Source organism: Oenanthe melanoleuca, chromosome 2 (assembly GCF_029582105.1).
Source record: "Oenanthe melanoleuca isolate GR-GAL-2019-014 chromosome 2, OMel1.0, whole genome shotgun sequence".
NCBI classification, from domain to species: domain Eukaryota; kingdom Metazoa; phylum Chordata; class Aves; order Passeriformes; family Muscicapidae; genus Oenanthe; species Oenanthe melanoleuca.
Window position 1 is genome coordinate 856,544 of NC_079335.1, and position 13,795 is coordinate 870,338.

The window sequence follows — 13,795 nt, forward strand, 5'->3', positions numbered from 1 at the left end:
CCCTGGGCACCCCAAATTCCCATTTTTTCGGGATTTTTCACGCACAGCAGACTCTGGGCTGGATTTTGGGGTTCCCCAGCCCCCCTGACCCCCCAATTTCCCCCCAGACCTACTCGGGGCTGTTCTGCGTCACCGTCAACCCCTACAAGTGGCTCCCGGTGTACGAGCCCGCGGTGGTGGCCGCGTACCGCGGCAAGAAGCGCAGCGAGGTCCCGCCGCACATCTTCTCCATCTCCGACAACGCCTACCAGTACATGCTCACAGGTGGGACCCCAAAAATGGGATGGGGGACCCCGAAAATGGGATGGGGGACCCCGAAAATGGGATGGGGGACCCCAAAAAATGGGTGGGAGCAGGTGGTACCCCAAAAACTGCCAGGGGACCCCAAAAACGGGTGGGGGACGAGGTCCCGCCGCACATCTTCCCCATCTCCGACAACGCCTACCAGTACATGCTCACAGGTGGGACCCCAAAAACCGCCGGGGGACCCCAAAACCGCCGGGGGACCCCGAAAATGGGGTGGGGGGACCCCGAAAATGGGGTGGGGGGACGAGGTCCCGCCGCACAGCTTCCCCATCTCCGACAACGCCTACCAGTACATGCTCACCCCGAAATGGGGTGGGGGACCCCGAAACTGCCGGGGAGATCCCGGAAATGGGATGGGGGGACACCAAAAACCGCCGGGGGACCCCGAAAACTGCTGGGGGACCCCAAAACTGCCGGGGGGACCCCAAAAACTTCCGGGGGGACCCCGAAAATGGTGTGGGGGACCGCGAAAATGGGATGGGGGACCCCGAAAATAGGATGAGGGGATCCCGAAAATGGGATGGGAGCAGGTGGGACCCCAAAACCACCGGGGGACCCCGAAAACGGGATGGGGGACACCAAAAACGGGGTGGGGGCAGGTGGGGGGAGGTGGGACCCCAAAAACCGCCGGGGGACCCCAAAAACGGGATGGGGGCAACTTGGGGCAGGTGAGACCCCAAAAATGGGCTGACGAGCAGGTGGGGGCAAGTGAGGGGCAGGTCGGCTCACCTGGCAACACCTGGGCACACCTGGGGACACGTGGACACACCTGTGGCTCACCTGGGAGGGTGGAGACCCTCACCCCCCACCCCAAACCCCCCCCACTCTTCTCCCACCTCACCTGAGAAAATCTGGACACCCCCAAAACCCTCCCCACTTCCACACCTGGCGCTCACCTGGGCGGGTGGAGACCCCCCAACATCACCTGGAGGGTGGAGGGGGGGAGGGGCTGAGACCCCCCCCCAACCCCCTCCTCACCCCTCCCCCCTCCTCTCCCCCCACAGACCGCGAGAACCAATCCATCCTCATCACGTGAGTGCCCTGGCGGGGGGCGGGGCTGGGTGACCCCGGGTGACCCCAGGTGACCCAGGTGACCCCTGGGTGACCCCGTTGCCCCCCCAGGGGCGAGTCGGGCGCGGGGAAGACGGTGAACACCAAGCGCGTCATCCAGTACTTCGCCAGCATCGCCGCCATCGGCGACCGCAAGAAGGAGGCGGCCAAGGTGGGGGAGGGGCCGAGCCACGCCCCCCCGGGGGGTGGGGGGGGGGAGGGGTCTCAGCTGGACACGTCCCCACCCCGGGTGTGGCTGTCACCCCACCCCAGGGGACGCTGGAGGATCAGATCATCCAGGCCAACCCCGCGCTCGAGGCCTTCGGCAACGCCAAGACCGTGCGCAACGACAACTCCTCGCGATTCGTGAGTGGGGCGGGGCCGGGGGCGGGGCTTGGGGCCGGGGGCGGGGTTTGGGTCTGGGGGGCGGGGCCTGGGGCCGGGGGCGGGGTTTGGGTCTGTGGGGCGGGGCTTGGGTCTGTGGGGCGGGGTCTGGGTCTGTGGGGCACATCTATTGGGTGGAGTCTATGGGGCAGGGCCAATGTCCATGAGAACATCTATAGGGTGACATCTATGGGGTGGGGCCAATGTCCATGAGAACATCTATAGGGTGACATCTATGGGGTGTGGCCAGGGTCTATGAGACACATCTATGGGGTGGGGCCTGGATCTGTGGGGCACATCTATGGGGTGGAGTCCATGGGGTGGGGCCAATGTCCATGAGAACATCTATAGGGTGACATCTATGAGGTGGGGCTGGTGTCCGTGCAAACATCTATGGGGTGGGGCCAGTGTCCATAAGAACATCTGTGGGGTGATGTCTATGGGGTGGGGCCACAATATCTATGAGGAGACCTATGGGGTGAGGTCTATGGGGTGGAGTCTATGGGGCTGGGCAAGTGTCTATGAGAACATCTATGGGGTGGAGTCTATAGCATGGGGTTAAGGTTTATGAGAATATCTATGGGGTGGAATCTATGGGGCAGGTGCAATGTCCATGACAACATCTGTGGGGTGGAGTCTATGGGATGAGGTCAATGTCTATGAGAACATCTATGGGGTAGGGCCTGTATCTGTGGGGCAGATCTATGGGGTGGAGTCTATGGGATGGGCCAATGTCAATGAGAACATCTGTGGGGTGGAGTCTATGGGGCGGGGCCAATGTCTGTGGGGCACGGTGATGGGGTGAGGTTTATGGGGGTTCTGGGGGGGTGGGGCCTGGGGGAGGAGTCTATGGGGCTGTGGGGTGGGGTCTGTGGGGCAGAGTCTGTGGGGTGGGATCTATGGCCCCCCAAATCCCTCCCCCTCCACCCTGCCAGGGGAAATTCATCCGGATCCACTTCGGGGCCACCGGCAAGTTGGCGTCGGCCGACATCGAGACCTGTGAGTGGCCACAGGGCGCGGTCACTGTCCGGCCAATGTCCGTGTGTCCTGAGCTCTGCGCGTCCCTCTGTCCACTCCTCATCCTTGTAACTCCTCGTGTGTCCATCTGTCTGTCCATCCGTGTCCATTTGTGCCCCTGATTGGTGGATCCTTCATCCATCCTTCATCCATCCATCGTCCATCCATCCATCATCCATCCATCCGCACATCATCCATCCATCATCCATCCATCCGCACATCATCCATCCATCGTCCATCCATCCATCCATCCATCCATCCATCCATCCATCCATCCATCCATCCATCCATCCATCATCCATCCATCCATCATCCATCCATCCATTATCCATCCATCATCCATCCATCCATCCATCCATCCATCCATCATCCATCCATCATCCATCCATCCATCAGCCATCCATCATCCATCCATCCATCCATCCATCATCCATCCATTATCCATCCATCCATCCATCATTCATCCACCCATCCATCCATCATCCATCCATCCATCATCCATCCATCCTCCATCCATCCATCCATCCATCCATCCATCCATCCATCTCTCCGTGTCTCCACCCCAGATCTCCTGGAGAAGTCCCGTGTCATTTTCCAGCTGAAGGCGGAACGCAATTACCACATCTTCTACCAGATCCTCTCCAACAAGAAGCCAGAGCTGCTGGGTGAGCCGGGCCTGCACCGCGGCCTTGGGGCTTTTCCCTGCCCAAATCTGGGGTTTCTCCTTGCCCAAATCTGGGGCTTCTCCTTGCCCAAATCTGGGGTTTCTCCTTGCCCAAATCTGGGGCTTCTCCTTGCCCAAATCTGGGGCTTCTCCTTGCCCAAATCTGGGGTTTCTCCCTTCCCAAATCTGGGGCTTCTCCTTGCCCAAATCTGGGGTTTCTCCTTTCCCAAAACTGGTGCTTCTCCTTGCCCAAATCTGGTGCTTCTCCCTGCCCAAATTTGCGGTTTCTCCCTTCCCAAATCTGGGGTTTCTCCTTGCCCAAATCTGGGGTTTCTCCTTGCCCAAATTTGGGTTTTCTCCTTGCCCAAATCTGGGTTTTCTCCCCACCCAAATCTGGGGTTTCTCCTTGCCCAAATTTGGGGTGTTTTGGTGAGGTTGGCCATGCTCAGTGGGGTCTCCATCCTGTGCCAGAGATGCTGCTGGTCACCTCCAACCCCTACGACTACGGTTACGTCTCCCAAGGAGAGGTGACCGTGGCTTCCATCGACGACTCCGAGGAGCTGATGGCCACCGACGTGAGTGGGGAGGAGAGGAGGGAGGGATGATGGATGGATGGATGATGGATGATTGATGGATGGATGGATGGATGGATGGATGATGGATGGATGGATGATGGATGGATGGATGATGGATGGATGATGGATGGATGATGGATGGTGGATAATGGATGGATGATGCATGGATGATGCATGGATGGATGATGGATGGATGATGGATGGATGGATGATGGATGATGGCTGGATGGATGGATGGACAGATGATGGATGAAGGATGGATGATGGATGGATGGATGGATGGATGGATGGATGGATGAGTAGATCAAGTCCTTTTGTGGATGGATGAATCCATGGACAGAAGTGTCCTCAAATGAATGTTTGATTCCCTGGATGAAGTCCTCACATGTATTGATGGAAGAATCCATGGACGGAGGTTGGAGGAAGTTCTTAAATGGAAGGATGGATGAGTCCATGGGTAGATGAGTCCTCAAATAGATGGATGTGTCCTTGATGAATGAATGAATCCGTGGATGCATGGATGGATCAGTAGGTCAAGTCCTTGTGTGAATGGGTGAATCCATGGGTAGAAGATCCTCAAATGGATGTGCGAGTCCCTGGATGAAGTCCTCAAATGGATTGATGGAAGAATCCATGGATGAATGGATGGAGGTTGGATGAAGTTTTGAAATGAATGGATGGGTGGCTGAGTCAAATGCATGGAAAAGTCCTCAGGAGAATGGATGGATCTATGGATGGATGAGCCCATGGGTGGCTGGGTGGATGGGAGGATGGATGGATGGATGGATGGATGGATAAATGATTTCTGAGTTCATCAAATGGACTCGTAGATGAATGGACAAGTCCATGGGCAAGTCCTTCAAGTGGCCAAACCCATGGCTGGACGTGTCCCCATTGGCCACTGGGCCAATGAGTGGGAAGGGCAGCGGGAAGCACCCTCAGGTGACCATCACAGCAGAGGCCACGCCCTCACCTGGCCCCTCCCCCACCCCCTCCACCCCTCCCAGAGCGCCTTTGATGTCCTGGGCTTCACGGCCGAGGAGAAGGCCGGCGTCTACAAGCTGACGGGCGCCATCATGCACTTCGGCAACATGAAGTTCAAGCAGAAGCAGCGGGAGGAGCAGGCGGAGCCGGACGGCACCGAAGGTGGGTCAGGACGAGGGGGAGGTGACATCTCAGGGAGGTGCCACCAGGTGAGGTGACACCTGACCAGGTGTCTCCCGCTCCGCAGATGCCGACAAATCCGCCTACCTGATGGGGCTGAACTCGGCCGACCTGCTCAAGGGCTTGTGCCACCCGCGCGTCAAGGTGGGCAACGAGTACGTCACCAAGGGCCAGAGCGTCCAGCAGGTCTACTACTCCATCGGGGCCTTGGCCAAGGCCGTCTACGAGAAGATGTTCAACTGGATGGTGGTGAGGATCAACAACTCGCTGGACACCAAGCAGCCGCGGCAGTACTTCATCGGCGTCCTGGACATCGCCGGCTTCGAGATCTTTGATGTGAGGCTCGGGGCGGCGGCGTTGGGCCTTGCAGAGGTGGGATTGAGGTGGTTGGGTGTTGAGTGGATTTCTTGCAGCTTCATGGTGACCTCGGGTGGGAATTTGGGTCTTTGTGTTGATGTCATTCAGTGTTGCGTTGACGTCATTGATCTCGTTGCGTGTTGACTCCTTTGGGTGTTGAGTTGACTCTCTTGATCCCACCGGGTGTCGTTTGGAATCTTTTGGGTCTGAGGTTGATCCCATTGATCTTGTTGGATGTTCTGTTCACCCTACTGAGTGTTGAGTTCACCTTTGGGTGTTGTTGTCCCCGTTGACCCCTGTTGGGCATCTCTTTGACTCAGTTAGATGTTGAATTTGACTGCATGGATCCCATTCAACGTTGTCTTCATCCAGTTGGGTGTTAGGTTGACCATGTCCATCCAGTTGGGCATCTCTGTGATCCCATCTGGTGTTCAGCTGACCTTGTTGGCTTTATTGAGCCTTGAGCTGGTCCTATTGAGTTTACCCCGTGTACTCAGTTGACCCCATTGGGTGTTGAGTTGACCCCATTGGGTGTTGAGTTGACCCCATGGACTCAGTTGACCCCATTGGGTTTTGAGCTGATCCTGTTGGGTGTTGAGATGACCCCAGTGGGTGTTGAGTTGACCTCATGGACTCAGTTGGCCCCATTGGGTCTTCAGTTGACCCCGTTGGGTATTGAGTTGACCCCGTTGGGTATTGAGTTGACCCGATTGACTCAGTTGGCTCTACTGGGTGTTGAGTTGACCCCTCTGGGTGTTGGGTTGACCCCACTGGGTGTTGAGTTGACCCCATTGACTCAGTTGGCCCCATGGGTGTTGAGTTGGCCCCGTTCAATGTTGAGTTGACCCTATGGCCATAGTTGGCCCCACTGGGCGTTGAGTCGAACCCACAGACTCCACCCCCCGTCCCTCCCTCTCCTCCCCCAGTTCAACAGCTTCGAGCAGCTCTGCATCAACTTCACCAACGAGAAGCTGCAGCAGTTCTTCAACCACCACATGTTCGTGCTGGAGCAGGAGGAGTACAAGAAGGAGGGCATCGAGTGGGAGTTCATCGACTTCGGCATGGACCTGCAGGCCTGCATCGACCTCATCGAGAAGGTGCCGCCTCCCCCAGGGGGGCTCAGGGGGCTCAGGGGGCTCAGGGAGGAAAGGCCCGTCCAGCTGGAGCCCCCATAACAAATTTTGGGGTGTCCTCAGTGTCCTCTCCACCCAACAAAATCGGTTTGTCCGCAGCCCATGGGGATCATGTCCATCCTGGAGGAGGAGTGCATGTTCCCCAAGGCCTCGGACATGACCTTCAAGTCCAAACTCTACGACAACCACCTGGGCAAGTCGGCCAATTTCGGGAAGCCGCGGAACGTCAAGGGCAAGTCCGAGGCTCACTTCTCGCTCACGCACTACGCCGGCACCGTGGATTACAACATCCTGGGCTGGCTGGAGAAGAACAAGGACCCCCTCAACGAGACGGTGGTGGGGCTCTACCAGAAATCCGCCCTCAAGCTCTTGGCTCACCTCTTCTCCAACTACGCCGGGGCAGACTCCGGTGGGTGATGGAGGGGTGGAGAAGGTGGCTCCCACAGGGGTTGTCCTTGTCCTTGTCCCCTTGTCCTCATCATCCCGGTTCTCCTCCGCAGGAGGTGACAGCGGGAAGGGCAAAGGAGCCAAGAAGAAAGGTTCCTCCTTCCAGACCGTCTCAGCCCTGCACCGGGTGAGGGATCTGCTGAGGGGCACTGGGAGAACAACCCCCGGTGTAAAGGGTGGTCCCACCACCCCCCAGCCCCTCCCCTGCTCTCCCATTGGTCACTCTCCCCTCTCCTCCCCAGGAGAACCTCAACAAGCTGATGGCCAACCTCAAGACCACCCACCCCCACTTCGTCCGCTGCCTCGTCCCGAACGAGCGGAAGGAGCCGGGTGAGCCGAGGGTGGGGGAGGGGAGGTTGGGGTGTGGGTGTGGCTCGTGGTTGACCCCTCACCTGTATCCCCCCCTCCCCCAGGTGTGATGGACAACGCCCTGGTCATGCACCAGCTCCGCTGCAACGGGGTCCTGGAGGGAATCCGCATCTGCCGCAAGGGCTTCCCCAACCGCATCCTCTACGGGGACTTCCGCCAGCGGTGGGGACACGGAGGGGACTTGGGGAGGGGGGATAACCCCACCAGGGGAGAACTCGGGGGTCACGTCCTCTGTGGCCCCCAGGTACCGCATCCTGAACCCCGCGGCCATCCCCGAGGGACAGTTCATCGACAGCCGCAAGGGCGCCGAGAAACTCCTGGGCTCCATCGACATCGACCACAACCAGTACAAGTTCGGGCACACCAAGGTGAGGCCGTGTGGTCCCTGCTCCCTGTGGTGTCACCATCTGAGGCAGACACGGACCTCATGGCCCCATGATGCCCGTGTCCATCTGTCCATCCCCATGTCCATCTGTCCATCCCTATTTCCATCCATCCATCTACCAAGATACCATCCCATCCTCCCACCCACCACAACCAATTTGATTCCACTAAGAGAGATCCTGTGGTTCCTGTTCCCTGAGGTGAACTTGGACCTCATGGTACAATGATCCCCGTGTACATCTGTCCATCCCTGTGTCCATCTGTCCATCTACCCAGACACCACCCCATCCTCCCACCCACCACAACCAGTTTGGGTGCACCGTGGGGAGATCCCCGTGGTCCCTGTTCCCTGTGGTCCCACCATCCAAGGTGAACATGGACCACATGGTCCCATGACCCTCGTGTCCATCTGTCCATCCCCGTGTCCATCTGTCCATCCCTGTGTCCATCTGTCCTTCTACCCAAGACACCACCCCATCCTTCCACTCATGTTTGATCCCACTGGGTGAGATCCTTGCTCCCTGTGGTGCCACCATCCGAGGCGAACATGAACCTCATGTTCCCATGATCCCTGTGTACATTTGTCCATCCCCATGTCCATCTGTCCATGGTCGTGTCCATCTGTCCATCTACCCTGATACCACCCCATCCTCCCACCCACCACAACCAGTTTGATCACTCTCAGAGAGATCACATGCTCCCTGTTCCCTGTGGTCCCACCATTTCAAGTGAACATGGACTCCATGTTCCCATGATCCTTGTGTCCATCTGTCCATCCCCGTGTCCATCTGTCCATCCCTGTGTCCATCTGTCCATCTACACAGCCACCACCCCATCCTCCCACCCACCACAACCAGTCTGGGCGCACTGTGGGGAGATCCCATGTTCCCTGTGGTTTGAGGTGAACATGGACGCCATGTCCCCACGATCCCCGTGTCCATCTGTCCATCCCCGTGTCCATCTGTCCATCCCTGTGTCCACCTGCCCATCCCCACGTCCACCTGTCCCTCCCCTCAGGTGTTCTTCAAGGCGGGGCTCCTGGGGCAGCTGGAGGAGATGCGGGACGAGCGCCTGTCCCGCATCATCACGCGCATCCAGGCGCGGGCGCGGGGGCAGCTCATGCGCCTCGAGTTCAAGAAGATCGTGGAGCGCCGGTGAGACGGGGGTTGGGCCTTGTGCTCACCTGGTCACCTGCCTGGGGACGTGGTGGCACCTGTGTCCTCCTCCTCCTCCTCTTCCTCCTCATAGGGACGCGCTGCTGGTGATCCAGTGGAACCTCCGGGCCTTCATGGGGGTGAAGAACTGGCCGTGGATGAAGCTCTACTTCAAGATCAAGCCCTTGCTGAAGAGCGCGGAGACAGAGAAGGAGATGCAGGTGGGAGGGGCGGGCGGGGCAGGGCGGGACCACCGGTGGTCTGGGGGGTGTTGGGTGAGGGTCTCTGACCCGCTCGGGGTCTCCTGGAGCAGAACATGAAGGAGGAGTACGGGCGGCTGAAGGACGCCCTGGAGAAGTCGGAGGCGCGGCGGAAGGAGCTGGAGGAGAAGATGGTCTCCATGCTGCAGGAGAAGAACGACCTCCAGCTGCAAGTGCAGGCTGTGAGTCAGATCACCCCAAAACCACATCATGGGGGTGACCCCACCACCCCCTGGGGCAGCCCCCCTTCACTCGCCATCCCCCCCAACAGGAGCAGGACAACCTGAACGACGCCGAGGAGCGCTGCGACCAACTGATCAAGAACAAGATCCAGCTGGAGGCCAAGGTGAAGGAGCTGACGGAGCGGCTGGAGGACGAGGAGGAGATGAACGCCGAGCTGACGGCCAAGAAGAGGAAGCTGGAGGACGAGTGCTCGGAGCTGAAGAAGGACATTGATGACCTGGAACTGACCCTGGCCAAGGTGGAGAAGGAGAAACACGCGACTGAAAACAAGGTGAGGCTGCGGACAGGTGTCAGCCTCAAGGTGGGGGCACTTGAATCTGCTCAGCATTGTTGGGTTGCGTTGAGGAGACTCAAGGCTGGTTTTGTTGGGTTGAGATGACCAAGAATGGTTGAGGTGGGATGGGTTGGTGAGAAATAAAACTGTTTGGGTTAGGTTGGGTTGAGATGAGAAAGGGTGGTTGAGGTGGGTTGGGTTGATGAGACATGAAATTGGTTGGGTTGGGTTGGGTTGAGTTGAGTTGACCAAGGATGGCTGAGGTAGGTTGCATTAGCAAGACATAAATTGGTTGAGTTGGGTGGCATCGGGTTGGTGTGACATAAAAATGTTTGGTTTGGGTTGGGTCGGGTCGGGTGGGATTGGATTGGGTTGAGAAGAGCAAGGATGGTTGAGGTGGGTTGAGTTCTTGAGGCATAAAATGGTTGGGTTGGGTTGAGATGAACAAAGATGGTTGAGGTGTATTGAGTTCATTAGATATAAAACTGGTTGGGTTGAGATGACCAAGAATGGTTGAGGTTGGTTGGGTTGGTGAGACATAAATTGGTTGGGCTGGGTTGGGTTGAAATAATCAAGGATGGTTGAGGTGGGTTGAGTTTGTTAGATACAAAACTGTTTAGGTTGGGTTGGGTTGGGTTGAGATAACCAAGAATGGTTGAGGTGGGTTGAGTTCCTGAGACATAGATTGGTTGGGTTGTGTTGGGTTGGGATGACTAAGGATGGTTGAGGTTGGTTGGGTTGGTTTGGGTGGGGTTGGGTTGGGTTGAGATGACCAAGGATGGTTGAGGTGGGTTGAGAAGACATGAGGTATTGGCTTGAGCTAGGACACCCAAGGTTGGGTGGGATCTCTTAGCTTGTGTTGAGGAGACCCAAGGCAGGTTGGGAAGATCCAATGCTGGTTGGGTCGCGCTCACCGAGAAGACCAAAGCTCCTTTGGGTTCTCCTGCTTTGAAACAACCTCATTGGCTGAGGTGAACACCAACCTCCCCCAACTCCGCCCACCCTGGCTCTGAGCTGGAGGTCATCACTTCTCCCACAGGTCAAGAACCTGACGGAGGAGATGGCCGGGCTGGACGAGACCATCGCCAAGCTGGCCAAGGAGAAGAAGGCTCTGCAGGAGTCCCACCAGCAGACGCTGGACGACCTGCAGGCCGAGGAGGACAAGGTCAACACCTTGACGAAGGGCAAAGTCAAGCTGGAACAGCAAGTGGATGATGTGAGTGTGGCTGGTCCCACCCCAGGCCCTTCTGGGGTGAAAAGGAGCAAAACTTGAGGTTTCTCCCCATTTCTGTGTTCCTGCACAGCTCGAAGGGTCCCTGGAGCAGGAGAAGAAAATCCGGATGGACCTGGAACGGGCCAAGAGAAAACTGGAAGGTGACCTGAAGCTGACCCAGGAGAACATCATGGATCTGGAGAACGACAAGCAGCAGCTGGAGGAGAAGCTCAAGAAGTGAGGCTGGATCCTCCCACCATGTGAGGCCCAGTCGAGGGTCACAGGTGAGGCCTCACTCGCCTCCCCTCCCTCCACAGGAAGGAGTTTGAGATCCACCAGCAGAACAGCCGGATCGAGGACGAGCAGGCGCTGGCTCTGCAGCTCCAGAAGAAACTGAAGGAGCTACAGGTGCGGGGGAAGTGGGGTCTGTGTCTGGTTGGGTTGGACTGGAGAACCTCCAGGCGGTTGGGTTGTGTTGGGTTGGTGAGCAACCCCATGGTTGAGTTGGAGAGTCTCAAGGTGGTTGGGCTGAGTAGGAGAGGCTCCACTTGGTTGGGCTGGTATAGATTAGGTTGAAGAGTCCCTGGCTGGTTGGGCTGGGCTGAGTCTCCAGCTGGTTGGGTTGACTTGAGTGGTTTCCAGTTGTTGAGTTGGGTTGGGTTGAGTCTCCAACTGGTTGGATTCACTTGAATGTCTCCAGTTGGTTGGGTTTGGTTGGGATGGGTTGGGTCTCCAACTGGTTGAGTTGACTTGAACAGTCTTCAGCAGGTTGTATTGGGCTGAGTCTCCAACTGGCTGGGTTGACTTGAATGGCCTCCAGTTGTTGAGTTGGGTTGGGTGAGTCTCCTTCTGGTTGGGTTCAGTTGAAGGGTCTCCAGTCGTTGAGTTGGGTTGGGTTGAGTCTCCTTCTGGTTGGGTTCAGTTGAAGGGTCTCCAGTTGTTGAGTTGGGTTAAGTCTCCAACTGTTTGGCTTGACTTGAGCAAACTCCAGCTGGTTGGGTAGGGTCAAGTTGAGTTGGATTGAAGGGTCCCAAGCTGCTTGGGTTGGGTTGAGTGGAGGGGTTGGGTGGATCCCAACCCACCACCCTCTTGGTGCTCAGGCGCGGATCGAGGAGCTGGAGGAGGAGCTGGAGGCCGAGCGGACGGGCCGGGCCAAGGTGGAGAAGCAGCGCTCGGAGCTGTCGCGGGAGCTGGAGGAGCTCAGCGAGCGGCTGGAGGAGGCCGGCGGCGCCACCTCGGCGCAGCTGGAGCTCAACAAGAAGCGGGAGGCGGAATTCCAGAAGCTGCGGCGGGACCTGGAGGAGGCCACGCTGCAGCACGAGGCCACGGCGGCCGCGCTGAGGAAGAAACACGCCGACAGCGTGGCCGAGCTGGGCGAGCAGCTGGACAACCTCCAGCGCGTCAAGCAGAAGCTGGAGAAGGAGAAGAGCGAGCTCAAGCTGGAGCTGGACGATCTCAGCGCCAACGTGGAGCAGCTGATCAAGTCCAAGGTGGGAGGAGGTTGAGATGGACAGCAGGGAATCATGGGATGGTTTGTGTGGGACAGGACCAATGGGATCATTCGGTTCCATCAACCCATGGGCAGGGACACCTTCCACCAGACCAGGCTGGGTAAGCTGGGCTGAAGAGTCTCCAGCTGGTTGAGTTGGGTTGAATGTCCACCTTGTTGGGTTAAATTGTGTTGAAAAACCTTCAGCTGGTTGAGCTGAAGAGTCTCCAGGTGGTTGGGTTGGGTTGGGATAAGCTGAAGAGTCTCCAGGTGGTTGGGTTGCATTAACTTGGGTTGAAATGAAGAGTCTCCAGCTGGTTGGGTTGGGTTGGGTTGGGTTGGGTTGGGATGAGCTGAAGAATCTCCACATGGTTAGGTTGGGTTGAGTTGAAATGAAAAGTCCTCAGGTGGTTGAATTGGCTTGAACTGAAGAGTCTCCACATGGTTGGGCTGGGTTGAGTTGAGTTGAGCTGAAGAGTCTCCAAGTGGTTGAGTTGACCTGAATTGGGTTAAAATGAAGAATCTCCAGGTAATTGAGTTGGGTTGAAATGAAGAGTCTCTAAGTGGCTGAATTGAGTTGGGTTGAGCTGAAGAGTCTCCACATGGTTGGGTTGTGTTGAGTGCAGCATTGGGTGGATCCCACCCAGAGACTCCTTCCACTAGACCAGGTGGCTCCAAGCCCTGCCACACCTGGGCGTGGCCACCTCCAGCAATGGGGCGTGTCCCCCTCAGCAATGGGGCGTGGCCACCTCAAACAATGGGGTGTGGCCACCACATCAATGGGGTGTGGCCACCTCCAGCAAAGGGGCGTGGCCACCACATCAATGGGACGTGGCCACCACAGCAGTGGGGCGTGGCCACTCCACCGTGGCCTCCATCCCCGCCCCTCCCCGCAGGTGGCCATGGAGAAGGTGTCGCGCTCCATGGAGGACCAGGCCGCTGAGCACTTGGCCAAGCTGGAGGAGACCCAACGGGTCCTCAACGATGCCAACACCCAACGGGCCAAGCTGCAGACGGAGAACGGTGGGAGCTGACCCCTGCCCCCCATCCCCCCATCCCCCCATCCCCCCATCCCCCACCCCCCCTGAAGCCCCGCCCACCCGTGCAGGTGAGCTGACGCGGCAGCTGGAGGAGAAGGAGGCGCTGGTGTCGCAGCTGACCCGCGGGAAGGTGTCCTACACCCAGCAGCTGGAGGACCTGCGGAGGCAGCTGGAGGAGGAGATGAAGGTGGGGTCTTGTGGGGGGTGAGAAGACCTGGGAGGGGGTCCAGGTGTCCTTCACCTTTGTGGTCGTTGGTTCAGAATGGTTGGGT

At 57.9% G+C, this 13,795-nt stretch overlaps 1 protein-coding gene and 1 long non-coding RNA gene across 3 annotated transcripts in view; one reads left to right on the forward strand and one right to left on the reverse strand.

Annotated features, from left to right (window-relative positions):
• LOC130250283 (myosin-6-like) overlaps positions 1-13,795 on the forward strand; it is a 28,723-nt gene that overhangs the window by 4,412 nt on the left and 10,516 nt on the right. Inside the window, exons 3-27 of one of the 2 annotated variants that reach the window (XM_056485815.1) lie at positions 108-264; positions 1,311-1,338; positions 1,429-1,528; positions 1,630-1,722; positions 2,676-2,739; positions 3,324-3,422; positions 3,893-3,996; positions 5,004-5,142; positions 5,228-5,496; positions 6,444-6,614; positions 6,750-7,059; positions 7,151-7,224; positions 7,340-7,427; positions 7,511-7,628; positions 7,711-7,834; positions 8,868-9,004; positions 9,099-9,225; positions 9,318-9,446; positions 9,536-9,778; positions 10,821-10,997; positions 11,086-11,231; positions 11,312-11,402; positions 12,095-12,484; positions 13,380-13,506; positions 13,592-13,710. In XM_056485815.1, the coding sequence (XP_056341790.1) occupies positions 108-264; positions 1,311-1,338; positions 1,429-1,528; positions 1,630-1,722; positions 2,676-2,739; positions 3,324-3,422; positions 3,893-3,996; positions 5,004-5,142; positions 5,228-5,496; positions 6,444-6,614; positions 6,750-7,059; positions 7,151-7,224; positions 7,340-7,427; positions 7,511-7,628; positions 7,711-7,834; positions 8,868-9,004; positions 9,099-9,225; positions 9,318-9,446; positions 9,536-9,778; positions 10,821-10,997; positions 11,086-11,231; positions 11,312-11,402; positions 12,095-12,484; positions 13,380-13,506; positions 13,592-13,710 (3,624 nt within the window). The remainder of the gene's footprint in view (positions 1-107; positions 265-1,310; positions 1,339-1,428; positions 1,529-1,629; positions 1,723-2,675; positions 2,740-3,323; positions 3,423-3,892; positions 3,997-5,003; positions 5,143-5,227; positions 5,497-6,443; positions 6,615-6,749; positions 7,060-7,150; positions 7,225-7,339; positions 7,428-7,510; positions 7,629-7,710; positions 7,835-8,867; positions 9,005-9,098; positions 9,226-9,317; positions 9,447-9,535; positions 9,779-10,820; positions 10,998-11,085; positions 11,232-11,311; positions 11,403-12,094; positions 12,485-13,379; positions 13,507-13,591; positions 13,711-13,795) is intronic. The other variant, XM_056485816.1, reaches the window with a different exon arrangement.
• Positions 8,077-8,834, reverse strand: LOC130250309 (uncharacterized). Its single transcript, XR_008839962.1, has 3 exons — positions 8,777-8,834; positions 8,248-8,304; positions 8,077-8,118 (listed from the first exon to the last, which is right to left on the reverse strand). It is a non-coding gene; the product is annotated as an uncharacterized LOC130250309 (long non-coding RNA).